Source organism: Halichoeres trimaculatus, unplaced genomic scaffold (genome assembly GCF_033239565.1).
Source record: "Halichoeres trimaculatus isolate MK-OKI-2021-1 unplaced genomic scaffold, fHalTri1.1 fHalTri1_scaffold_13, whole genome shotgun sequence".
Taxonomy (NCBI): domain Eukaryota; kingdom Metazoa; phylum Chordata; class Actinopteri; order Labriformes; family Labridae; genus Halichoeres; species Halichoeres trimaculatus.
The window spans coordinates 20,886,660-20,913,307 of NW_027437191.1; the positions used below are offsets into that span (position 1 = coordinate 20,886,660).

Genomic DNA, 26,648 nt, shown 5'->3' on the forward strand with positions numbered 1-26,648 from the left:
CAATACATTTATGAGAACTTATGGCACCTCTCCCTACTTCCTCTATATTCTACCCTTTGATCAAATCAATCTGCTTGTGACCTTTCATGAAAAACTGCCTCGGTGACAGATAGTTTCATTCAGAAAGTTTGCACAGAGGTTTGAACAGATCAAGTATTACACAAGCAAGACACACATATGAGAACTTTTGAAAAGTTATTCCTTTACATAAACATCACCCAGGTAACGTCACAGGACCCCTCAGAGTTATCACACCATTCAATGGAGTGCCCCTTGTTGCATGTTGGGAATTTCTGGTGTACAAGATTAACACTGGGATGCTTCCCTCTGTGAAACAGGCATGTAGAGACTATTTCAGATGGGGTGACCCAACTGAGTTACTGACTCATGCAGGGTTGGTATGAATGCGCACATGCACAATGAATAGAAATCTTTTATTCACTGTTTATGTCCCCACTAATCACACCTGCCTTGGGTAAAACATTCAAACACTCAAATGTTGTATTCCTGTGTGTCATGTTTCTACTTTTAAAAATTAATGCTACAAATTTCTATTCTAACTTAAGTTATTGTAGGACATGAATGGAAACCGTTTAGCTAAAGTCACAATTGGACTTATAGAACTGACTTTTAAAGACCTTATCAGTACTTTTACCAGTATGACCTTTACATATAACCAAAACAAAATGCTACTTTTTCTCAGACCACTCACAGACAAGTGCAACCTTACATTTTTTAAGGAATAGAGGAAGTTTGATGCTTAACAGCTGTAAATCTGGTATCATGCTTTATATACTATCAGATTTTTTTACACAAATTACTACACTTTATACATTTGATTAATTCACAACAAAGAAGTAGGTAGAACCCCAAATTATGTCCACAAATTAATGATAAACGACCCAGAAACCCTTGTGCTGTGCCTCTTGTGTTTACAGTTGCCTGTACATTCAATGGGATACATTCTCAGAACTAAAAAGTGCTGTTTTAAAGTCAGTCACAGATGGAAATGATTACTTTAAGAAGATGAACAAGAGAAACAATATCAAAGGCTTGTCTGTTTGTTAACTGACAGTTGGATATTTATAATGCATTGTTGTTATAATTCAGTCATAATAGATCCCAGATTTTAACACCCTCTATCATATAACTACTATTTCAGATATCACTGCCAATCTCAAAACAGAATTGCTAAAAGTAAAATAAATAATGGACATTTTGGGTGAATTATAATTATGAACACTTTGTTTTTGTATCATTTTAATCAAGTGCAACTTGAGTAATAACAACCCACGTTCCTGTTATAATGTCTCAGGATTGTATCTGAGGCTCCAGTAGGTTTGACATGATACCATCTCAACTGTTCCACCTAGAACAAGCAGCTGAGTTATTAAAGGCTCACAAAAATACCCCACTCTGTTCCTTTTTTTAGATTCTAATTCGGTTCTGCAGTGATTTATGGTTCACATCTGAGGGGAGGTCAGGGGGGGGCAATGCGTCACAGCCATTCTTAACATAGATGACAAATTCCAGGAGAGGAATTTGGGTTTAATAAAGCAGAACTGAACCAACGAGCAGACAGATTTCACAAAACAGGAGGGTCCAGGGCATCTTTTGTGCACACAGCTCAGAGCCCCCCCCCCCCCCCCCCCCCCCCCCCCCCCCCCCCCACAGGTTTAGACTTTCAGCTCAATTCTTCTGTGTATGCAGGAAGGCAGCCAGAGATGTCACTCAGTACTCAGACACACATGGTGCTGGCCCATTTGGCACTTTGAGCCTTTAAGAGGGAATTGTCCCTGCCAAGAACAATAAGCCTTGATAATGGCACCCTGAAAAAACATAGCAGTCTGCATATGCAGGACAGGTATGTTAGGCATGTTAATGTGTTCAAAAAAAGGTTATCAAATGCTTCTGGATTGTTTTTCAATAGGCATGCTCCTTAAGTGTGAGGTTACACAGAAATACTGCAAAGTAACTGAAGCTTAAATTCCCAAATGCTCTGTTTACAAATTCTGCATCAGATAAAGATTTTAATTTATGTTTATTTTTAACCTTGTCAATAGTCATTTCATTAGAATATAATCTTGCTTTTTCCCAGCAACTGCCTGAGTGATGAATGGAGAAGGAGAGCAGTTTGTGGTTTTGCAGTTTTGCCAGACTTCTGCAGAGTACTTTCTGTGTGGGCGTCAGTCAAGGTAAAAACAATGAAACTGTTTTTTGCACCTCCAAGCATTTTTGTTTCCCTGATGCTTGATTTGTAGAGCTTTGACTAAAATATGCATGTTGTTTTCAGAAAACTTGATGCAAACTCACCAGCTTCTGCAACTCTTCTAACAACATCTAAACCAAACTTTAATTTTTCTTGTTATTTTCTAACTACAAACTGTTAACAGAATCTTCTACAGGTCAAGTGAAGAGGTTTGTCATGATATTATCCATCAAAACATCTTTGGGGAATACCCAGCAAACCAGACGCCTCCAGACACAACCCTGACTCATCATCCACTGCACTGCAGACAATACGAACTCAAATTATTTTTGCCATTGTTTCATTGAATTTCCTTCCTCTCTTCCTTATTTTCTTTCAAAATAATCCCAGACACTTGTCACTGGATCACGTCAAAAAAACATGTCTGGCAATTTTGATTCAGATGCACCGTTGAGTTATTTTAGAAATATGTGAGAGATGTTCTGCGTTTTAAGAATGTTATGAGGAAATTACTACTGATTTTTATTTCCCATTTTTTGGTAACATTGTTTTTGGGGAAATGGAAACATTTTGGGCAATGTATTTGAAAATTATGCAATTCTGCAGCCATAATGTTTGCAATTTACCTACAGATTAATCTAACTATTCACAGAAATCAAATCATTCTCTCATTTGCCTATGCTGACTTTAAAGTCCCCCTCTTTTCATTTTTATCCTCATTTCTTACCAGCGAGCTTTCTGCTGACGTTCCACCTAAGTCCCTTTCCTCCCTCATGGACCCCATTTCTGTTTGAGTTACAGCTCCCAGTGTTATTTAACCAGGGCATTTGATGGTATGCTTTTCCGAGATCTTGTTTTTCCACTGTATCATTGAGGATACTATCACAAGTCAGGTGACCCAGTCTTCATAAAGCCGTATGACACTGATTTATCCCAGCCAATATAGCACTTCCTTGGGAATATCACAGCAGGCAGGAAACACAGTGGTCAGGAGGTGCATGAAGATGAGATAACCGATGGAAACAGTGAGCACACGACAAAGAATGGAAGGGAAGATAGAGATCTGTATCCCGGCAATGTGAGTCTACACTTTGTGAGACATATTACATGTGCTGGTGTTGCTTGGAGGAAACCATCGCTGAAATATCACTGCAATATGAGTAGGCCTGCTAGTTAAACTTTTCAATACTTTTGGAATAAATCAGGTCAATTCAAGGTGTCACAAAGCACACTCTCTCTTAAGACAGTTGAACTAAAGCAGTCGTAACACAGCCACATCTAGATGGCAATATACTCAACATGAGAGCTTTACTATAAAAAAAAAACAAGGGAGAGAATTGTCTAATAAGAAATTAAGTATGATAAAATAATATAAGAATATGTTGAATTAAATGACTAAAGTAAGGTTGGTTTGTTTTTTTACTCGTGGAAAGAAAATATTTGAAGCAAACATTTTGATGTAGGCTACTTGTGGTCACATTTTATTTTATTTTTTTGTCTTGTAAAGATTTTTGCACTTGTTTTTGTTTTGTACCCAAAGGAAAGAGATGTGTTTTTTATGCAAAGTACATATTCTTTGCGCATGAATAGAATTGTCTCTGTAAAACACATCCTCTTTGTTTGAAAAAGTTTTGGCAGGAATTTAGCTCCATATATTTGCCTATCAGAAAGTGTCAGAAGAGGGGACAGCTGTCTTCTGCCTAGGCATCATGCCGTAAGACACACACAGTCTGATGGAACAAATTGACTGGATAGTGTGAATCAGTAGACATAAGAGCTGCTGACAGACCCATCAATCATCCCTTAAAAATAGCTGGCTATTGAGACAAACTGAGACAAACATACATAGGCTACACATTCAATCAGAAGCCAGTCACTGCCTGACAAGACCGTGCTGCAGCTCCCCCTACTGATGGAAACAGTTACTGTGCTGTTCACTTCAGAAAAGTTTTCAGTTGATGTTGTTAAAAATCGACTTTGCTCTCAAGAATAATGTAATGTTACTAGTTTATTTGAAAAACAACTGTGTGCATCGACAGTGGTGTTAAAACTGCTTTGAAATATTAAACCTGTTAAGAGCAGAATCCAACAGGCTGTGGTTCTTGAAAACTCTGTTCCAAGAATTACTCTGGCCCAGTTGAAAAGGACCAACTACCATCATTCACGTGATGTCCGCGCCGTAACTGATAAGAGCTTTGTTTGCGCTCCATAACAGCTCCCCTCTAGTCTGCTCCGACTTTTTCCGGTAACATCCTCGGGCCACGAAACAAGACACCCGTAGCCATGGAAACAAAACAACTGCAGTTACCTAATATGGTCAAAGGGGAAGTGAGACGTAGTGGCATTCGCGTGTTGACGTCACGAAAAGCACGCACTGTGCGGCAGTTGCGGCTGCTGAAGGATCGGATTCCCTTGACCGTGACAACAGTGGAGTCGGGAACGAGCTATGAATAATTAATTAGCCTGCTGTTTTTTGCTGCTCCCACTCGTTTTTTTCTTTCAAGATTCCCACGATGATTGTACTTTATGTAATCCTGTTTCCAAGAATAGAATGGCCTGTCTATGTTCGGATGTAGAGGTTAAAATATTAAAACATGTAGCCTAATGTACAACAGCAGTCAGGAATTAAATAATTGGCTAATATGAACTCTAGTCATCTTCATCTGGTTGCTTTCTATATTTGACCTCATGAATGACCAGTATGGAGGGAATTACAACAAAGTTATTTGGGCTTCTTCTTTGCTGCTATGTAGTGTTTCTGCACAATATTCCCAAAGATGTTGGTCATAGATGTTAGAAAAATGCAAAAATAATACATAAACAAATGAATAAATCTAGCCATCAAAACATCTGCTTAAGTAAACTTAATAAACTTAGAAGTCAATCAGCTCAAATATCAACATGATATTTTTCTTTGACATTTGTTGCTTTCCTTCCTGTCTTTAAATCATCTTTTCTTTTAAGCCTGTCATGTATACAACTGGAAACAAGTTTAATCCCATGTTTGGAGCTGATAATCATAGTTCACAATCTTCACAGACAAGGAAAAATTCTGATCATCAAGATAGGCACATTAAAATTAACCTCTGCAAACATGAATAATGTGCAAAGGCTATCTGCTCTTGTAGAACATTTAACATAAATAAAAGCAGAACAGAACAGCTATAAATCCAGAGTGTTAATCAAATAACATTTCTTAATGAAAGACAAAAAACAAGGACATATTTCTGATTGTTTACTTTATTTCCAGCATTATAGTCTTTTTTGCATTTGAACATTTTTAAGAAGTAAAAAAATAAACTATGTCATAAAATACATCTTGATAAAATACATGATGTAATATATATTTTTAATGGACAGGTCAAGTTAGAGGACACCTTACAGCAAGATGTTACACCTACACGCTACACATTAGTACCCCTGCTATTTTCACTTTTGGTTACAACACAACATTGTTAACAGTACACATATATTAAAGGCTACTGAGCATGATCTATCTTCACACCACATTTAGGGCTTTTTCTTTTTTTAAACACAAGATATCACCTCTTCTTGAAACACATATGACTTGTATTTGCATGCATTTTTCTCACCAGCACAGTCTCATTTTAGAGTATTGCACTAGCAGTATGGAAGAAGCTAACCCTGATACATCCACCGAAACATGTCATAACACGACCTCTGATGTTTATGTTTTCACAACACCAACACTCACATAAGATTATTTGAGAGAGATCATCATAGCTTGCTTGCTGGTTAGATTACAGTATTGTTGCATAACTTCTTTGCATTCACAAGGCCAGAAGTGTTGGAGAGTTAAGATTATCTTTCATTAACTCAGATGCACCCAGGCTGCCTTTGAGACCTTCAAAGCCTTCAGACAGGGAATCAATCTCAGAGTAATTAAAGGAGAACACCGTGCGGTAATTGCTACAAGAAGGACTGGAAGACATGACCGGTGTGTTCAAAGATTCGAGGTCGTTTGCTACAGACTTGTACAAGGTTTCCCAGTCTGTAAGGCCAAAGGGGCCACTCAGGTCGATGTCAGGGACTGATGCTGCCATCTCTGAAGTCACTTCCATCTCCAGACTTGGCACCAAGTCATCCAAGTCATCCCCTTTTAAGTCCTCCAGAGCCTCCACTTCCTCTGCGCTTGAACACAGCAAGATGTTGGAGTTCCCCAAAATGGCAGCAGCAGGGATGCAAGAGACACTGTCCATGTCTTGCCCGATAGGGACTTCTGCAACAGACGAGTTGACCTCAGGGGTTTTTACATTCTCTAAGATGGACAGAAGCTGTGGGGAGGCCGGAGGGTCCTGCAACATTCTGTTCCCGTCATCATTACTGTCTTCCTCCTCTTCCTCCTCTATGTCATCTTTTAAAGGGAGTTTGCAGGATGGGATGTGGGAGGCTAAGGCCTGCTCCAGTCGCTCCTTCTCCTTCAGCAGGTCGTCTATCTCTGTTTGGAGGACAGACTTCTCCTCTTCCAGCATGTCAGTCTCCTAAAGTGAGGGAAAAGAGAATTTTTAAAAAAAAAAAAAAAAGAAGGCTTGGCATGAGGAGACAAGTAAACAGTGCAGTCCCTGGAGCGCAGCTGTGAGCCTTGTGATACTCCTGTTGTTTTTAATCACAAATGACATGCAATGCAGCGGTAAATAGTGCACGTACTGGGTGGCATGTTTAAAATAGTGTACTTACAGCTTGCAGGGTGTCTATCAGCTCCCTCCGTCTGTTGCGACACTTTGCTGCAGCTATTTTGTTCCTCTCCCTCCTGATCCTCCGCCTCTCATCCTCCTCTTTAGAAACCTGGAATCAATTACAAATCGCCAAAGTTTAATGCGCATCCTGGGACGTTTTTTGCCAAATCAGCAGTTGGCCCTTCAACATCAATTTTCCTGCCAAAAAGGGGGAACAACAATCTTCGTCGCAGTGTATGCTGGGAATACTGATCGGGTCGGTGCAGACGCTCCCGTTCAGCTCAGGCGTTAAAATGCTGCACCACTGGCACGGTCCAGTCAGGCTCAGGCACGTGAACGCGCACGTTTATGCAATTTGCAGCCCCATTCATAAACATGGCGTTGCTCCTTATCGAAAAATCAATTGAGCTTCTACTAATCTTTTGAGAGATTTGATGACACCTGCACTGGTAATGTTTTCAGGTCTCAATTAACACAGTGATATGCACGCTTCTTCGTCCCCTGAAATATCGCGATAACTCAGTTTTATCTCAACCTCTGTCAGAGGGAATACTTAGAGATTTTTTTTTTTTCAAAGGCTATTGTATGATAATTATTGGAATATCACCTATATGTTAAATACTTTATTGGCTGACTGGTGGTTGATCGGTCGATTCATTGATTGATGGGTTACAAACAACATGCATGTATTTCTTTAATCTTACATTAATTTTCCTTGTTGAACCCCGTCTTAATTTTTAAGAGGTTGACTTTCAGTTTCCTAATGAAATATTTGCATATACGCTACCTTGTCCTTTGTTCCTTTTCTGTTGCAGGGCTTTGCCTTGTTTACCCCTGCCGAGGAAGACGCCTGGTTCTTGCTTTGACTTCTGCTTTTTGCACGGCTGGAAGGAGAGACAGATGTGATGACTGTCGGCTGCACCATCCACTTCAGATCCGGCGAGGTTGAGATTGCAGTTACAGTCGGAACAAAGGATTCTGCTACACTGGTCTCAATGTCCTGGTGACAAAGACACATGTGCATGCAGTCAAACACCAATTTATGTGAACAACGTCTTGAAGGTTGACCTTTAAGTGCGCCAAACTGATACACCAATCACCTGGCAGAAAACCCTCCACTGTCTGCAGAATTATCACAGTCAGTGATATGTTCTACAACCAAATCCTAATTTTCATGGATCTCCCCTCCTAAAATGAAAGGTCACATCTATGCAAATATATTACAAAGCATACTGCTCACTAGAGCGCTGCAGATACACAGAGACTCTTCAGTCTGTGTTGGGTACACCTTAAGCACAGGATAATGTTAAAGAACAGACTGTCTGTGACACGGTCTTGCACATGTGTGAACATTTTGTACCAACACACCAGCCTTTTGCATCCAAAACAGCCCCATGAATTAGTTATTTTGCATGATGTCTAATGGATCACTTCTTTGGATGATCAGATCCGCTTGTACCTTGTCGCTGTCCACTGATGATGAGAGCGAGTCAGAAGGATGCTGGCTGCATCCAGGGGTGTCCCCGCCAGGCGATGCTGTGCTACAGCTGGATGAGGAGTCGAACTCATTGCAGGAGTCTGGATGCATGTTCTCGTCTAACATCTTTGCTTAAAAAGAGAGAGCAGCCTATCTGTTCTAAAGATTGGGAGTGAAGCCTGTATTCTTTCTATATTCCATTTGCCAGCTCTGTAGACGAGCACTGTGCAGATAGTGGAGAGGCCCGCCTTTTATAGTGAGCCGGATTTTTATGAATGAAAACTGTGTGGTGGGGCTGAACCATTTCACACGGGGAAATGTTAGAGGGGCAAGAAACGAGCAGATGCTTTTTAATTGAAATATTTAGTTTTTTCAAATGTACGTGCGGAGCATCATCTGTCTATTCATTTCAAATCATTTTATTCATCAAAATATTCAATACTGACGAGGAGATAGAAGGACACCCCCGCCTGCTTTGGGTGCCCATCGCCATGAATGGACTACGTCATATCATGTATGCAGCATCTGCATCATATAGGCAACATGATGTTCTCTTTGTGTCCTTAAATGTTCACACGATGTACTGAAATTTCACTGCAATATCCGTGGATTTTTTTTTCTCATGAAGAGCACATGTGATGTTAGTGCATCAATTAACATTTAAACCAGCAGTATCTATGTGATAAGAACAACGAAGGATCTTCAAAAAGTATTTGGGGCATTTGTAAATACATGACACCTTCAAATTGTCACCCTGACACATATTGTAAAACACATCCTGATTTTGATTTTGAACCATTTGCAACACTTCGCATCCCAGCTGATCAGTAATGAGCTCCTAATCATCTCCATGGCGTGTCCTCCATATATCACATTGCATGTCCCCATGTCCCTGCATATGAATACAGCTCCAGCAACAGAATTGTCGCTGTCGTAAAGCAGCCAATCATTGAATAGACCGGTCGAGCCATATATGGTGTTTCCGGTGAGCAGGGGCGCGCTGACGGTGCATGGAGAGCGCGCAGACGGACGCGTGTGTGTGGTGGCTGTGTGTGGCCCACTCGCTCACATTCACAAAAAGTGAAACATGCGTTAAAAGATTGTCCCGTCATGCATTGTAGGCTACCTGATAATATCGTCATTTAGTGCGTCTTGAATGGACGAATGGACAGGTGCTGCTTCATCATTTTTATGACATGAATAGGATTCCAAATCCCTGCATTTAACCCAAATAGTAAGATGAGTATATAGGCTATATATATAATTTCAAACACATGCAAACAGTTTAATTGTCATGAAGACGTGTTTGAAAACCGCTTTCAAACAATTCTCAGAAGCTCACTAATTATCTGACCCAATGAAACGATTTATTGCACCAGTTAGGCTAAGCATTAGTCTATTCCCGCAGCAAGCTGCCACTTGAAACGGCATTGTTTGGGCTTCATATGCCATTTTTAGGTGGCAGGTGACATCACAAGGCTATTGGAGTGAAAGCGGTGGACAGTGAATGGAGAGGGGCCTCTCCCTACTCAGAGGGGCTGCGCTCCCGGCTGCTTCCCAGCAGTCACAGCCCCATCCGGTCACATTTACTGGCACATCATTAGGTGGTCCGCATTAGCCCATTCAGTGTGCAGTGGGGTCCAAAGGTTGGACATAACTGCAGACACCCCTCACAACAACACAAAGGATTGTTTTCAGCAAGGCAACCTAAGCGTGAACGTGCTCATAGCGGTGGAGTTTATTTTTAGCGTCAGTGACATCAGCGTTCAAAGTTCATGTAAATGAGGCAAGGAGATCATTTCAGTCTACTGTGCCCCCGCTGCTTTGACATGACACTCAGTTGCTCTAATCTCAAGGCCTGAGAATGTTTATTGTTTATTAAAGATCAGCTTAATAAATCAAAAGCGGTAGGCTAATTAAAAAAAAAGTGTAAGAAAATGTGAGCGAAGATTTGGACTTCTGAAAACCCTCAGTTAAATGCTTTATTAATGCACGGATTACCCATAATTCAAGCTATGAATGATATTATTTGCAGATGAACCCTGCCTTTTTCGTGTCACTTAAATAGCCTAATAACAGCCTTATATGCTACACCATCTCTCATGTCGTTTGGTGTCACAATGCTTCGAACACTAAAAACATTGCCTTCAATAAACAGCCAGGATCAACATTGTTGAATTGTAAACAGATGTTCTTGCCAACCAGTAAAACAGAGTGTTCACATAATCCACAAGTTCACGGGTTGTTTGGTGTCCTGTTTCATTTTGCAAACACCGTGAGGGGAGAGCAGTGTGAGAGGCAAAAAACAGAGCACTCACTCCGTCATTGATTCACAGAACCAGAAATTCCGGGCATGAATCTGACGTCAGGGACTACATGTACCGGGTTACTTCACAGCCGACACTTAAGAGACGGTTTTTATTTTCTGTTGTCGAGTGAGCCGTCTCCACAACATATACGATCGTTGTTGCTATGCAAAATTGGGACGTCACTGACGCGAAGGGGTGGAGTGTTGCTAGGGCAACCAATAATGTTTAACAAAACAGGAGCGCGGGAACTAGAGCACTAGTCTCTCAGCTAGATTGATTAAAAAATGGCATTATAACATTGTTATGATCATTTTACACCATCATACATTACTATTGTATGGCTTTAGACTTTTAATATTATTTTTACCAACAGCTAGTTTGTTAAAGCACAATGTTGTCAACACCTTTAGAGGCTTATGAAGGGCAAAGGGACACTTTAGGAAAGCAGCATAGTAAAAGTATTCATGTCTGTTGTGGCTACAGATTGTTTTCTTCTTTATCTTTTTTAAAAAGCTTTTGTATTGCTGTTAGATAAGTAATTGCTATCTCAAAACAAATAAAAAAAAGAAAGAAAGAAAATTATTAATGACATTGGATTAATTCCTTGAAGTATGCCTACATTTTTAAGAAAATACTTGAAACAGTTTTATTATTATTATTTTTTAATATTTTTAATAAGGGTGCAAATTGGGGGGAAACTGTATAGAAAATTTGACAGAAGCAGTCATGCTATTATCTATTTAAAAGAGCAACACAAATGTTGATTGCTGGCTCAATGTTGATTATCTTGACTGTGTTCATCTCAATAGGAGTCATGAGGATTCCCTCTCACCACATTTGTAGGGAAAGACCTTTAAGATCAAGCCTTGAGACAATTTGTTGTGGAAAAGTACACTTGACAAACCGGTTATCAGTTTGTAGTGCAAATGAACACGCCCTGACTTGTATGGCAGTCCTAAGGTACAAAACATGCCTGAGGACTGTGTACATATGAACCTGCGTCTGCTCTGACATAAATTAATCAAATAGGCTGCTTGATGTTTGTTTACATAGAGATGTTTTGGTTGTAGGCAAATTAGGAACATCTCTTTAAACCTTTTCAATGAAGGGAGTAAGTACAACAAGAGAAGAGCTGATTATGTGTCAGCGGTTAGCTTACAAACCGTTTTTTTAATCTTTGATGTCTGACTTGATCCTAATACATCCTAACCTTTGCTCTTATTATCACTATGTTGCTTTGTTCTTCCAAAGCATTTTGCGTATTGGGTTAGATTATATTCAAAATTAGACAGTAATTTTAAATAGGACACAGGTTGTTAAAGCGTATAAAACATCTTAAAACTGAAATAAAAAAAAATAGGGCATGTAATTCTGATGTACAATACAATTTTACAAAAAATAAAATAAAATAAATCTGCAGAGTTCTGAAAGTTTGCAGAGATTCAACACTTATTGAAGAAGTTTTTTTCCCCTCAAATTTTCACAATTATTGGAAAATCTGTTCTCTTTAAATTCTAAATAAACTTGAATATTTAAAGCATTGGTAAGGATTTTTTACTGGTTATGAAACATACATTTCTCGGTTTAAAGAAAGCAAGATTATAATTACATATAGAAAGCATAGTATGCACAACACAATATTAGCAAAGATATAAGGCCACTTTTTCTACCCGGGATGTTCCCAAATCAAGGCTAAAAAGTTCCTGATAGTAACTTAAATTTGGGAATTTTTGTAAGACTTTTGATGAAAGGACACTGCTTTCAGCCATGTGATGAGATAAAAATTTTAGGTTTTTTAAATGTTAGTTTTCATGAGACAGGGTGCTAATCTGTGAATGTAGTTGATATATGAGGTAGCTATTAGGCTACCAGCATGAAAGCAGGTGGTGTCAGACAGGGTGATTGGTTGTGATAGTGCAAATCAAAGATGAGGCTCTAACTGGTGCATCTGTGTCAAGCACTGTGTCTGGTTAAGTGTGTCAGTGGATCAGTCTACATGGGGGATACTTTCAATGCTGGTGTACACAGATTTGAAATGACATATATTTACTCTGTTTGGACTTTAATCTAGGCTCTCTGAGATATCAATATCGTTAAAATTCAAATACCACATATAACTTGTGACCTGTAGCAACAAGATGGCAACAACAATTAAATTAGCCTATATATTACAGCGCTGGAAAAGTGAGTCCCAAAGCAAGTTTGTCAGAGGTGGGTTAAAAAAGCTGTAGCATTTGCCTCAGGTAGCACCATACTGCTGAAAGAGTGAGCTTTTTGATGCATTATAAGCTGCCATAAAAAAAAAAAAAAAAAAAAAAACAGAAAAGAACCTCCATTCTCGGTATCTTTGCTTAACTTTCAGTGAGATTTGTATTTCATAACAAACAAATCTGCATGTTTAACTTAACTTCTGCAGTACTTTAGTGTGTAGGATGTACTTTTGCTGACCATTATCCCACTTCTTCAGTTTTCACAACAGCCTCTGTGTTTGTTGTCTTACATAACGTCATGTCGCTGTCGGCCACTCGGATGGTGTATTTCCCATCAAGGTCCGCCCCTTTTTACAGGATGCACCATATTTGGTAAATGACGTCTCGGGGATACCGCTCTGGAATATTCCATTTCTTGAGGGCGAGAGTTGAACTTTCATTCTAAATTGATCAATTCGCCTTTAACAGCAAAATTTTAGATTTGGAATTGATCTATTACTTCATTTTAGCTCCCTTTAAATAGCGATACTCTGCGTTTTCGCTGAGTTATAGGAGTTTGTTGTGGTGCTGTCTCCCGTGGTGTCAGGTAGCGCTCCACCTACCCTCTACGTCACTTCTCAAGGCTTATAAAAAGCCTCCAAGCAGCCAGAAGTGGCATTCAAACTTTGAGTAGCACAGCAACAACGGGACCAAGAGAGACCAGGAGCTGATTTTGAGAGTTCCTCGCAGAGCTTTCCAAAGGATTTCCCCACTTAAGGGTTAATTTTCTCATTCATTTGGATCTCTACTTGTTTATCGAAGAAAGATGATGTTTACCGCTTTCAACACGGAGTGCGATTCCTCCTCCCGCTGCAGCACCGCTTCGCCGTCCGGTGACAACCTGGCATATCCATCACCGGCGGGTTCTTACTCCAGCATGGGGTCCCCCCACTCTCAGGTATGTGGTGTAAATTATCCTCAACTTTTAATCCGATTAAAGCTATATTTAATTCAATGTGTGTGCAATGCAATGGAGATGCAAGATACAGCTAAGTTAGCATTCCCCTTTTGACTCTCGTAAATCTTTAGCTTGAAAACAAGCCCAGCGACTGACCAGTAAATACTGAAAAACCTGTTATAAATATTAAATACCCCTGTGCTAAGTTTTGCTTCAAACAGTCTACTGACCTGCACTTAACAGTGCAAGGCAAGCTCCATTCATCCACCTGGAAACTCCTCTGAGAGAGTGTAACGTCATGGCTGACATCATAAGGATATTTTTAACCACCCCTGCTTTTTATAGGTCCCCTGCTTCATTCATAGACACCCTGCAAAGCTGAACCCCCTCCTCCTGAGAGCATACAACATGTACTGATGATTCTCTTGCTTCATTTCCCTCACAGGATTACACTGACCTGACAGCATCAAGTGCCTCCTTCATCCCCACCGTCACAGCTATTTCAACAAGCCCAGACTTGCAGTGGATGGTGCAGCCTTTGATCTCCTCAGTGGCCCCCTCTCACAGGGCTCACCCCTACACCTCCAGCCCCAGCCCCGCCTACTCTAGACCGGCCATGAGGTCTGCAGCCTCCAAGGCTCACAACGCTCTGAAGAGGGGCAGAATTGAGCAGGTAATTATTATAATATCATCAAGCACTTAAAGTGTTATAATGAGCATGAAGTTAAAAATTTGATTGCTGTTCATCACTGAGCTAGAGGCTTAACTTTCCCCCCTCTTATTTTGCAGGCATCACCTGAGGAGGAAGAAAAGAAGAGAGTTCGCAGAGAGAGAAACAAGCAGGCAGCAGCAAAATGCCGCAACAGGAGGCGAGAGCTTACAGACACTCTGCAAGCTGTAAGTGTGCCACAAATTTACCACTCTCATTAAAATGTATTATTACCACAGCTAGCACTGTTATCCAACAGCCAAGCTAATGCCACTTCCTCTTTTCTCTCCCCCTCACAGGAAACTGATCAGCTAGAGGATGAGAAGTCCAGCCTGCAGAATGATATTGCCAATCTCCTGAAGGAGAAGGAAAGGCTTGAGTTCATTCTGGCAGCACACCAGCCCATCTGCAAAATCCCCTCAGAGCTGGACACTGAGTTCTCCCTCACAGCCATTTCTCCTTCCCACTCCATCCTCTCTACCAAGGTGTCCCCCCAGCCTCAGACCACCATCCCAGTTGTGTCCACTATCCACTCCAGCCAGCCTACCTTCACCTCACCCTCCAACTCAATCTTCTCCAGCTGCAGCTCCATCCTCTCCACCACTACAGTCTCAACCAGCTCGGTCAAGATGTCAGACCTGGAGTCCTCAGTCCTGGAGGAGTCTCTTGATCTGCTGGCAAAGACAGAGATGGAGACGGCACGCTCGGTTCCAGAGGTCGACCTGTCAAACTCCCTCTACACAACTCAGGACTGGGAACCCCTTCACGGCACAACTAACAACAATGAGTTTGAGCCTCTGTGCACGCCTGTGGTGACCTGCACACCTGCCTGCACTACCTTCACATCCTCCTTCGTGTTTACCTTCCCAGAGGCCGAGACCTTCCCCACCTGTGGCATCGCCCACAGGAGAGGGAGTAACAGCAATGACCAGTCCTCTGACTCCCTCAGCTCACCAACGCTGCTGGCCCTTTAAAGACTCTTCCAGAAAGATTGACTCTTCCTAAAATGCACATTTTCTTCATGTATGAGACAATGTGTAGATCACAGGGCTATGGAAAGGACTTAATCAATTATTTTACTGGCCTATCTATACTTGCATATGACATCAATGTAGCAAGTTTAAAAAAAAAGCATGTTTCAAGTAATACCACCCTTGTAGTTTTATGAGTTCATATATGATTTTTGGTGCTAGATTTAAAAAAGATGTTGTAGTGTTGATGTGTTTTCAGAGCAATAGTTAAAATTGATCCAGTTTGTTTTTTCTGGTTGATGGAATGTGAGAGTAATTGTGAACTTTTTGTGAAACTTAAAACTGACGTGCTTCGTCTTTAACCATGGTCTGAGTGGTCTGTCTTTCAGTATGAAGTTTTCTGTGAAAACATTAGTGGTTTTAATTTATGAAATTTCAATTTATTTTTTTACAAGAGAGTAACTATGACTGCTGTTTGTAATATATGTAAATAAAACATAGTGATATTTCAATTGACATATATGTATGGTTGATTTATTTTCTTTGTCACCTTTTGTTCACACATTTAACTTTGTTTTTGTCTAAATATACTATATAAAGAGAGAGAAAAAGAGCTTTAGTGGTAATCATAGCGCAATTAAATTAGTCTAAAATTAGCCTCTTTAAGGAATAGCCGTATTTTTCCTGCACCTCCACTACATGGCTCTATTTATTGTTCCGTCTGTTGCCAAGGTTAACTATACGTCAGGGCTCTGACGTCAGTGCGTTCTTTCCATTTTTTTTAAATTTGCAGACATAGCGCGGTGACGTTTCATTTCCGTGCCCAAATTTAGAATGGTAGCACGGTTTGTTGCTGAACGCAGGCAGAAATCTCTGTTCGAGGACATTTCTTCTCCTAAATTCTGTCCTAAGTCTTCGTTTTTGAGTGTTTTCCCACAAGTATGTCTTTCTGTTTCAGCTGGTGTTTTTTCAGAAAGACAGGAAACGTTTTTCTTTCCTTTTCTAATCGAGGCGATGTGCTACTCAACCGCTGCACGCTGGTGGTTATACAACAAAACTCGCTTGTGGATCCTAATGCAGCACTTCAGCGGCGATCTACTTTGGTTTGATTAATCTGTACCCAAAGGCTTGAACCTTTTAAAATACCACCTCCCACAGTGAAAGACGTGAGTTTACAGCACGATGCAAGAAATAAGTCAGCAGGAACTGTTAATAAATCTCAGATAGAAGTGTACATTGTAGGGGAAACGTCTGAGCCAGTGCAGGCAGAGGGAAGTAGGTTCTTCTTTCAAATCACAAACGCTCAAAATCCAAATCCAATGGAGACGCATATCCGAGCAGATTTATGTATTTGAAATCAAAGTATCAAATGACACAGAGGCCAAAAATGAATATAAACTTTCACATGTGGTGAACTAGACTTGCAAGAAGTCTGAAACATTTCATCACTAGTTAACAGGTAACAAATGGTGACCATTAGGTTGAAGAAACCCACAACAAACTCAAAATAATTGCCACAGTGTTTTAAAACGTTTGACCTTTGAACTTGATTTGTTAATTTTTGTTCACCTTTTTTCCTAAGTTTTATCTCACCTCACAGCTCTGAACTTGCAATCCTAACTTTTCTGTCGTTTACCAACAGAGGATTGTTGCTCCAGAGCCAAATTCATCAACACGTAAAGAGTGAATCCAGTACTTGCACAATTGTCAGTGGTGACAGAAATATCAATTAACAATGTGTGATGATATTGTCATTACTTTGTCATGGACCTCTCCTACCCCACCCTTTTACTTCACACTCTTTCACCTTATTTGCTCATGTCAGCCTTTATCAATATTATGTAAAATATCTAAAGGCGCGGCAGATTGCTTAATAGCTTAACACAGGAAATGCGTGCATGTGCACGACAGACAGTCCAAGTGGAAGACTTCCATCACACAATAACTAACTTGCCCTGACGCTTGATCCCTTTCAGTGTGGACACTCCCTTTTTGTGCAATACAGGTTCAGTTATCAGCAGTAGGTCTGCTTCCTGTTGGCCGAATCTTAAAAAACTAAATAATTCAATCATTTGATGTAGTTTGAGTACTGTGCTTCCTTCTTGCAGAAACTGAAACATGCCCAGAATAAAAGTGTTTTTCCTCAGGGCTTTATTTGTTAGCACTGTGCTGTTGTATAACTGCTGTACCTGTTTTCTTTTTGCACTTTAGCAGCCACTTACTCCCTTATTTTTGCTCTATGTGCGACCATGCAGCACCAAACAACTCCATCTATTAATACCCCCTTTGCCAGCCCTGGGGAGATGGGGAAGCAGCAGAAATAGCAGGTGCCTATTGCTTCTTTTAACATCAGCATCAACAGCAGTAAAATTAGACCACTATGACGCCAACCTGCGTCGGTGCTGCAACCCAGGGGAGGAAGCAAGCAGCGTACGCCTGATAGAAAGAGAGGAGGAAAGTAAGAGATGGAGGGGGGGCAGACAACAGAGATCCCTGGCTTGGTGTAATAATGAGCACAATGATGATGAAACAGTAGTTTGACTTTGTGTCACAGTGAAACCTGTCCCTTGACATGTTTTCTTTTGTGAAGACTCCAGGATTACTTCACAGTCTCCCTCCTGTGGTCCTCTGAGTGACAGATGGATGCAGCTGTGTGAGTTGTGGATTTACTCTCAAGACATTTTTACAATCACGAGAATGAGTCCCTTATCACACACTGTTTACTCTTCTGTGAGCAGTCTTCTCCAAAAGTATGACAAAACTACTCCAAATGTCTTATCAGTCTGTATGCCTGCCTTTATTTCTCTAGGCAGTATCCAGAGGTGGTAAAAGGCATAATTGAAGGTACGACAACAGTCAGATCAGGGTGTGTATATCCTTGCGTAAGCATCCAGGCTCATTTCCAGGAGGATCCTATTCTGCAGAGTACAGTCTTAATGACCTGCTGAACCAGTGCCCAGGGATGATAAAATATTAGTCAATCAATAGTGCGATTTTGGTGTAACTTTCCAGGTGCTCTGCAGACTGCATTTCACACTCGGAAAGAATTAGTGTACAATGAGATTGTAAAAATTCATTCAAAAGTTCACACTGCAGTGATTAAACATGTTAAAATGTAGCTAAAGGTACATGGATACAGTGTTGGAAGAAATTAGTTCCTAACATTGAACCTCTGCAGCGTGGAGGTGTGTGTGTGTGTGTGTAAGAAGCTATTCTTAGAGGTTTTTTGACGCACTAAGCTACGATACTGAAGGGATTTCTCTATCCAGTAATTACTGTTCACTTAGAGCCAGACTCCCCGCACAGCACTGTGTCTTCGTCTGGTCTCGTGGGATCAGTAACAAGGATGTTTCCCTGGAAACTGGACAGCTCTATCATATGTAATTGGGTAATCTCTGAGCTGCTGACAGAAAAATAATAGCTTTTGGGATCTTCAAAATACCCCAGCCAACATTGAGTGTGATATTTTTGTTACATAACTAGTATTTACCATCACTTCTCGATGGGTTATTATATAATAATGGTAACATTACAGACACATTTGAGACAAAATCTATAGATATCAAAAGTAAACATTTAGATAACAAAGAGGAAAAGTAAAACGATTTTTTTAAATAAATGCACTTCAGAATTTTCCTGTCAGAGCTGATTTAAGAAATGTTACAGGCTTTATCAGCCAAAGCTCATCTGTTGAAGAATGTGCTCCCAAAGAGAGTTTTATTAAGACAATCCCCTCCCTAAATAAGATTTGAGATTTCAAACAATCCTCTGTTTCATGCCTGACTTCCTTTTCACAAGGCCACCCCATGGTCCTACCCTTTGTGTCAGTTGACCCCTCCGTAAAGTTAGTCCAAATAAATATAGCTGGAATGAGAGCAAAGCCATTTTTCTACCAAGCTGTGGACATGTTTAATTCCTCTGTGATGACGGGAATTTTAACAAAGGCTTTGTGTGAAATCACTTACTCATTACCATTATTCATTATATCATTATTCACACCCAATCAAGGACTTCCTGTGGAGGATTTACGGTGAGCTAATAGGTGCAGCTAAAAAAACACTGAGGACATTCCTCAGTGTCTCACTGTGTGTCAATAATGATGTCATTGGTGACCCAAACTAACACTTTGGATTTTAATGCCAGGCAGTGGTCAATGAAATAAACAAAAGTATGAATGAGTTGTGGAATACATTCAGCCCACTGGTAATCAATGATTGTCACTGGTTCAGACAGCACTGAAAAATGGGCCCCTTGACTAGTATCTGTGAAATTTTATATAACAGTAGATTTCTAATTCTTGGATTTCAGAGCTAGCCTTAAAATGCATTTTTTTAAACACTTTTTCATTAGCTTTGCTTTATCTGCACCAGAACTTCCTGCTTGACACAACTGAATACAAATGGCCTAATTCCTGTTGTCTTTCTCTGTTAAGACGTCACTATAGATATTACAGTAATCAAGTGTATTGGCCCATTTTTTAACTTCCTTATCTCCATTGTGTTCCAAAAAGATAGCCAAGTCACCATCACTTAATGCAAGTTTGAAACTTTAGTCACATGTGTCTCTGGTGTTAAATGTCCTCTTGATTTCCCCCTGGGAAACTCCTGCATCCTCACTGCAGCTTACTTTACTTGGCCTCATTTTTACTCGAGGTAATGAGAGAAAAAGTTGTCCAAGTCAGGGTGAACAAATGCATCTCCAAGTGTTCACACAAGTTCCCTGGGCTCCTTGTCAGGAAACCTTCAGGAGTGAGTTGTCTGTTAGTGAAAAGGGCACCTGTTACAGTTAACTCTTTCTTCTTCTTAACACAAGACCATGAAACACAACTTTTTTTTTTAATTACAAAATTAAATACATAAAAATTCTCATTATCATCATCATTATTATTATTATTATTAAAGAAAGCAATTTTCAGATGAAGCATTTTAAATAAATCAACCAGTGGTGAAGATGCTAGACCAACAAAACAACAGATAAGATAAATTGAATAATTAAACATAAATAAATGAGCAAGTGATGAGGATAATAATATTTCAGCAATGAGTTATTTAAGGGGTTGTAATTTTTTTGTGTTACCAGTCTGTCATTATTTTCAATGGTAAAGGTACATTTGAAATGTATCAACAACAAAAAAAATTGGGGTGGGACTTTAGGTTTCTCTTGTAATAAGCCAAAAAAAAGCCTGGAAAGGCTTGGAGATAAATTACAGCGGACTACATCATTTTTGTTTTCAATATCCTAAACAACCAAACGTGTTGTGCCTTCTTTCTTTTAAGGGGCAAATACGACCACGCGTACGGGTTGACCTCACCATGAAGTCAGGGAGGCGTCTACAGCTGTAGTGTAGTTCTTCCTCCGGTCCGCCACGGCGCTAGGGAGCGTCGACAGACCGGTTGTGTGAGTTGGAAGTCGGTGTAAAGGTGGTTGTTCTGGCACGGGCTGGTTGGTCGGTTTGTTGAGGGGTAGTCATGGCTCGGTTCGCTGTGCTACTGCTGTTACCGGTTCTTATTGAATCTGTATCTTCCATTTCTTTCTTTTTGCCTGTCAACACAAGGAAGTGTTTACGAGAGGAGATTCACAAAGACGTCCTGGTCACGGGAGAGTACGAAATAAGCGAACAGGCGAACACGAAAACTAATCTGAAGGTGAGCTACCAGGCTGTATTTAGGCCAAAATGGCTTCAAAAGGCAGACTGATACGTTTAGTTACATTCATGACATCAATTTAGACACAAAAATGTCAGGACGTCTCTACTGTAAGAGGTGTGGGGCTAAAATTAGTGCTAACTGTTGTTAGCATTTCAGCTAGCCTAGGCCTCGGAAACCCGTCTTCCTGGTTTCAGGAGCTAATTAGCCAGCTAATGTCAGTTTCTTCTGCCATTATCTACTTCATGCTTTGGCATACGGTCAAATATTTCAGTATTAATGAATAACACTTGTATTAGGGACTTCGGGGATGTATTACATGCTTGTTATGTTTTATCGGGTGAAATAATCCCATGTGTCTCAGTGGAGACAGCGGCTCTGAGCTGCTGCTGTTACACGTCAGTCTTACCTTCCATTCAAATGGCAGGCACAAGCTAGCGAGATTAGCCCATTAGCCTACATGTCAAACCAGTAAACGTCATTTCAAGACGTTAGGTGGATTTTAATCATAGATCACAACCCGCCGTATAAGTCATTGTTTCTGACTGAAGACGACCTAATTGTCATGAATATAATGAAGATATGATTAAACTGTCACCACGCCTGAACAGCTGCTAAGTACATGACAGCACGAATAGTTTGCGATTATTGCACATATATTTAAAAGTCTTGATTGGTGCTTAAACTCAGTTTATTACAGTAAATCAATACTCTAAGGTAATATCAGCTTTGATATGTCAAAAAGCTATGAGAGCTTATTTCCTTTATACAGTTTTAAAAATGTAAGTTTAATAAAATACTCTATGGCTGGAGACAGAAGTGATTTAAATGTCCTTCTGAAATCTTTGGTGCCCTGTTTTTTGCAAGTTAGGTTAAGTTTGTTGTGGTATTGTGTTTCATATCATTTTGTTTCACTTTGTAGATCACAGATTCCTCCAGCCACACTCTTTACTCCAAGGAAGATGCAACAAAAGGAAAGTTCGCATTCACCACAGAGGACTATGACATGTTTGAGGTTTGCTTTGAGAGCAAATCACCCATGGGTAAGTAGCATAATCAGGCAGTATGGACACAACATTTCTATGATTTATTGAGGGACACTGATTGTTTATCAGTTATATAAAGGGTGTCTGAGTTTATTATGAATATTTTGCTACAGAAAAAAAATCTGCAAATGATTGTGAAACAAGAAAATTTTATTATTGTGATAAAAGGAAATTAATCTTTCAATGTTGCCACTAAGATATGAGAAAACTGTGTTTGATTTTCAGGTATTGTAGATCAGTTAAAATTTCATAGTTATTTTGCCCCACTTGTAGAAGCAGACTAGGTCTACATAGCATAAACTAGGAGTAACATTTAATTCTATTGATTGCTTATGATGCTAAAATCTCTGCACTTTTTGAACAGGGACTGGAAGAGTTCCTGACCAGCTGGTCAACCTGGATATGAAACATGGTGTAGAGGCTAAAAACTACGAAGAGGTACGTGGGGTCTGAGCCACATGTCTGCTTTGAATGAGACAGATATTGCAAATAGAAAATGCCTGTTTCGTGGTTGTGGGTGGGTGGGTGGTCTAGAAATTGGGATTTCTCGACAGAAGTAGCCCTGGTTTATATGTGCTCTGGTTTAAAAAATGAAAAACCCATAGATTTTGTTAAAATCAGTTGCCAACCCTGAGCCTGTTTCAAATGTTTTATGTTCCTAAATGTTCTTTTGGGAGTCGAATTTGAGGAAATAAGTTGGGTAAAGTGTTTTCAGATGTCTAATGACCAGGCGGAAATAATTAATCAAGGTAGTATCAGATTAAAAGTGTTGAGAAAGACAGCCTCAGAAAGCCATGTCTTTAACCAATGAATATCATAGTTGAGAGAAGTTAGATTTCTTCCAAAACTTTAAGCCTGCATTTGAAGTTGCATTTGTAAAATCTTACTCATGGGCCCAAGTTGTTGAAAAGGAAATCAGTGGAGGAGATTCTTCGCCTTCATAACACTCCTTAAAAGGGACACATCCTTGTGCATCATCACTTACTCCAGATCTTCTGGGAAAGGATAACACTTGGTGCTGTGGGTGCTGTAGGTGCTCTGGGCAACACTTGAAAACAAGAAGTGATAAAGCTCTGTGAGCTGAGAATCACCCATCCTCCCACGCGCTGCATGAACATGACGTCCTGTTCTGCAGAGTGTGGAGGAGGATGTTCAGGGAGAGCTCGAGTGGGCATGCCTGTCTGAGGGCAGGTGGGTGGAGCTTAGTTTACGCTTTTATCAACCAGTGTAAAAAGTTCTAATTTGCACATGTGCACATATGATATGTTTGATTTGCCAGAAGGAGTCAGTGTTTTAACAGTGGACTTGGCAGATGCAACATGTTCTCTATCAGTTCTGTTTATTTTGGTCCTGTGCTTATTTAATGATGTTTGCATTCCTGTCAAATTTAACTTTGAAGGCTGTCTGAGGAAAATGCTGCACATTTATAATCTTTCCCCCGTTTTTATGTGGGCCAGCATGCTTGCAATTCAGAAACTGATGCCCAGAATAACAAAAATCCTTCCAATGTTCCAATTCCAAGACACTTAACTTTAGTGTTTAGGCGACAAAAGAATCATACAAGCCTGACTTTAAATTAGAAAAAAAATGCACTCTTATGAAAAAAGAAATTTGTCATCATTAAATATGTATGTGCCCTGTATTTCCCCTTACATTTCTTCCCAGTCACTTAGACCTGTTGTACACAAAATGTAAAGAGCTGATTGGAAACTCTTTTGCAGAGTTGGTAACCTGTACAGTAATGTAAGAACAAGAGACTCACATACAATTAGACATACAATTAGTTTATGTCATGATTATTATTTGAGACCCCCCCCCCCCCCCAAAAAAAAAAAAAAGACCATATGGTTGGTCAGACCTTGTCTCCCATCAAAGTGTATTGTAAACCCCCCCCCCCCCCATACAAACTGCCCAAGGGTTCGTGAGGATTATGACACACCCTTAGGTAGTGCAGCTGTTCAGTTCACACACAATCTTTCTCACCAGCCATCAACCAACAGGTGAACTGTGTAGGAGGATATATCTCTTCACAGCTGCAGAGTGACACCTACTGGACAAATCTTATGATGACAGTGTTACAAGAGAAGCTTAGAAAGAGGAGTCACTTTTTAACAGCTCTGGTTTGTTTCTTGTAGATCGCTAAAGTGGAAAAGCTGAAGCCACTGGAGGTGGAGCTGAGGCGGCTGGAGGACCTTTCAGAGTCCATCGTGAACGACTTTGCTTACATGAAGAAGAGAGAGGAGGAGATGAGGGATACTAATGGTGAGAAAACAGAGAATTTGGTCGGTTTGCTTAAACAACACAACAAGGGAGAGATGTAATGTGTGATTTTTTGTCGTTTAATTTTTTTTTTTTACATTTTTTTAAGTTTTTTAACAAAAGTTCATGCATTCTGTAGCTTTAACCCATGCAGAAACAGAGAAATGACAGTATAAATCTTTTATAAGAGTCATTGATATTTTCCAAACAGTGAGTTTCTTTGATGTTGTTGTGTGCCATGATTTGTGGGAGTAGTGTGACATTAATCCCACAGCTTTTTGTTAAATCATTACACAGGGAGTATTTCACTGACCAGCCTTTCCCTCCCTATCCAGAATCCACCAACACACGCGTGCTGTACTTCAGCATATTCTCCATGTGCTGCCTGATCGGCCTGGCTACATGGCAGGTCTTCTACCTGCGGCGCTTCTTCAAGGCAAAGAAGCTGATCGAGTAGAGTTGACCTGTAGCTCCTTTACCTCGGTGGAAAGCTGCCAGCCAGCCAGCCAACACATCCCAACATCCACCCTCCTTGGACTAGCTTCAGCAAACAACAGCAAGTGGGGTTGAGGGGCTCAAATTCTAGTTTTCACGGCTGTAAGGGAAAGAGCACCGGGGTTGTCCTCTGAAAATAAAAAAAACGATCCACCTGCTTATCGAAGTGGTTCGAAACATGAAAAGCGCTGTAGGGAGAAATGCACTGTGAGGCACAGGAGACGCGTTTGTCTCTCTCCATGCTACCTCTCATTTCTATCTGCACCGTTTTGAATGTTGCGGCTTACTGAATAAGACCTTATTCCTTCAATCAGTTGAACAGCAATGTTTGATTTGAGCTTGGATGTGCCATGAGCGAACGTCTTTTGCCCTTCTGTTAATGTACACATTCTTTGCCACACCAAGCAAACTCAGTCCTTGGTGCCCTTTTTATCAAGTGAAGGTTATTTGAATAAAGTGGTTTGTTGTTACTTTGGTGAGAAAATTGGCGACCACTGAACTTTTGTGTTTTGTCACTTAATTTGCAGACATGTTTGGTAGCTAAATTTATCTGTGTCTTTAGTTTGTTTTCATATTGTAAATGCTACTTAGTTGCTTTAATTGGTTTATTTTTGTGGCGGGGGTTGTTGAGCTTTCAGAGTAATATTCTTAGTTATACAAAAGGTCATTTCTATGAGCTCTTGCACGTTCTATTTTTCTTTATGAAACATCTGAACATTAATTTATCATTTATCAAATTGACCAGGAACCAAAACCTTTGTCTTTGTCCCTGCGCAAGTTGCTCTTGTTGGAATGCAATGGATGGTGGTTTTTAAGGTAACATGAAACATGATCCTAGAAACTTTCTCAGAAATTTCCTTTGAGTCATTTACCCCTTTATCTTTACACACTGGTAAATTTTGTTATTTGTAATTTTCTAAGTACCACGCCACATTTACAGTACTTGCAGATCCATCCAGCTTGTTTTTTCTTCAGAAATCCATAAGAGGTTTGGGTAACACGAAAGCGTGTTTGTTTTTGACAGGGATGAATTGAGGCATCTGTCATGGATACAGTTTTAACAATGGACATGCACATTGTGCGTAATCAATAATTTTTATGTTATCTGATGAATTTTGTAAATTTGTGTTGGGCTTTTATTCAATAAAAAATTGGATGGATTTACATTAGTAATGACGCTGTCTTAAATGTTTTTACCTTATTTGTGTCTGACAAATGGACCTCGAAGATGGGCCTTGACTTCTTCTCAACACAGAAGGTGAATTGTAATGTTACCAAGCAAAACAATGAAATCACTTAAAAGATTTACAACTCAAACATTGACCAATGAGACATGACATATATATAGTATACAAATTTGGTTTAGATAGCTATCTTCAGAATCATACAAAACAGAACGTGTAGAAATTGCAGAAGAAATGGAAAAGATATTGTTGAGCAGTATGGCAGAAACGAGTCAAATTAACTAAGTCAAACTATGCATCCTATTTTCTAACAATGTAAAGGTGTAAAAAAATAAATAAAATGAAATTTAAAAAAACGAAGTTTGCATTACAAAAAATGTCTCTCAAAGAGCGGCACATTTTTCAGTGGCTTTTTCCAGGGACACTGAGAAATCACAAATTTTGATAATGATGATAATCTTATTTTAGATTGTACATTATGAATAAGAAATTACAGCAAA

General features: G+C 39.9%; 3 protein-coding genes across 3 annotated transcripts; 2 read left to right on the forward strand and 1 right to left on the reverse strand.

Moving 5' to 3' along the window:
• Positions 1–5,431: 5,431 nt before the first annotated feature.
• On the reverse strand, positions 5,432–8,593 carry LOC141801914 (protein c-Fos). The gene is made up of 4 exons (XM_074685244.1): positions 8,366–8,593; positions 7,694–7,906; positions 6,908–7,015; positions 5,432–6,711 (listed from the first exon to the last, which is right to left on the reverse strand). Exons 1-4 carry the CDS (start codon positions 8,507–8,509, stop codon positions 6,001–6,003), a joined length of 1,176 nt encoding a protein of 391 aa, XP_074541345.1. The 5' UTR covers positions 8,510–8,593; the 3' UTR covers positions 5,432–6,000.
• A 4,949-nt stretch (positions 8,594–13,542) lies between these two features.
• On the forward strand, positions 13,543–16,035 carry fosab (v-fos FBJ murine osteosarcoma viral oncogene homolog Ab). The gene is made up of 4 exons (XM_074685844.1): positions 13,543–13,839; positions 14,285–14,512; positions 14,629–14,736; positions 14,848–16,035. Exons 1-4 carry the CDS (start codon positions 13,708–13,710, stop codon positions 15,520–15,522), a joined length of 1,143 nt encoding a protein of 380 aa, XP_074541945.1. The 5' UTR covers positions 13,543–13,707; the 3' UTR covers positions 15,523–16,035.
• Positions 16,036–20,898: 4,863 nt separating this feature from the next.
• On the forward strand, positions 20,899–26,121 carry tmed10 (transmembrane p24 trafficking protein 10). The gene is made up of 5 exons (XM_074684577.1): positions 20,899–21,164; positions 22,087–22,207; positions 22,575–22,648; positions 24,346–24,472; positions 24,805–26,121. The coding sequence occupies exons 1-5, from the start codon at positions 20,988–20,990 to the stop codon at positions 24,924–24,926; spliced, it is 621 nt and encodes a 206-aa protein (XP_074540678.1). The 5' UTR covers positions 20,899–20,987; the 3' UTR covers positions 24,927–26,121.
• Positions 26,122–26,648: the final 527 nt, after the last annotated feature.

Excerpts from the sequence above, each read along its gene's own strand:
- tmed10 (XM_074684577.1), top strand. The coding sequence starts at position 20,988 with ATGGCTCGGTTCGCTGTGCTACTGCTGTTACCGGTTCTTATTGAATCT. Across the intron at positions 21,165-22,086 it reads ACACGAAAACTAATCTGAAG|ATCACAGATTCCTCCAGCCA; the intron begins GTGAGCTACCAG and ends TTCACTTTGTAG. Across the intron at positions 22,649-24,345 it reads AGGCTAAAAACTACGAAGAG|ATCGCTAAAGTGGAAAAGCT; the intron begins GTACGTGGGGTC and ends TGTTTCTTGTAG.
- LOC141801914 (XM_074685244.1), bottom strand. The coding sequence starts at position 8,509 with ATGTTAGACGAGAACATGCATCCAGACTCCTGCAATGAGTTCGACTCC. Across the intron at positions 7,907-8,365 it reads CATCAGTGGACAGCGACAAG|GACATTGAGACCAGTGTAGC; the intron begins GTACAAGCGGAT and ends CTTTGTCACCAG. Across the intron at positions 6,712-6,907 it reads TGATAGACACCCTGCAAGCT|GAGACTGACATGCTGGAAGA; the intron begins GTAAGTACACTA and ends CCCTCACTTTAG.
- fosab (XM_074685844.1), top strand. The coding sequence starts at position 13,708 with ATGATGTTTACCGCTTTCAACACGGAGTGCGATTCCTCCTCCCGCTGC. Across the intron at positions 13,840-14,284 it reads TGGGGTCCCCCCACTCTCAG|GATTACACTGACCTGACAGC; the intron begins GTATGTGGTGTA and ends TTTCCCTCACAG. Across the intron at positions 14,513-14,628 it reads AGAGGGGCAGAATTGAGCAG|GCATCACCTGAGGAGGAAGA; the intron begins GTAATTATTATA and ends CTTATTTTGCAG.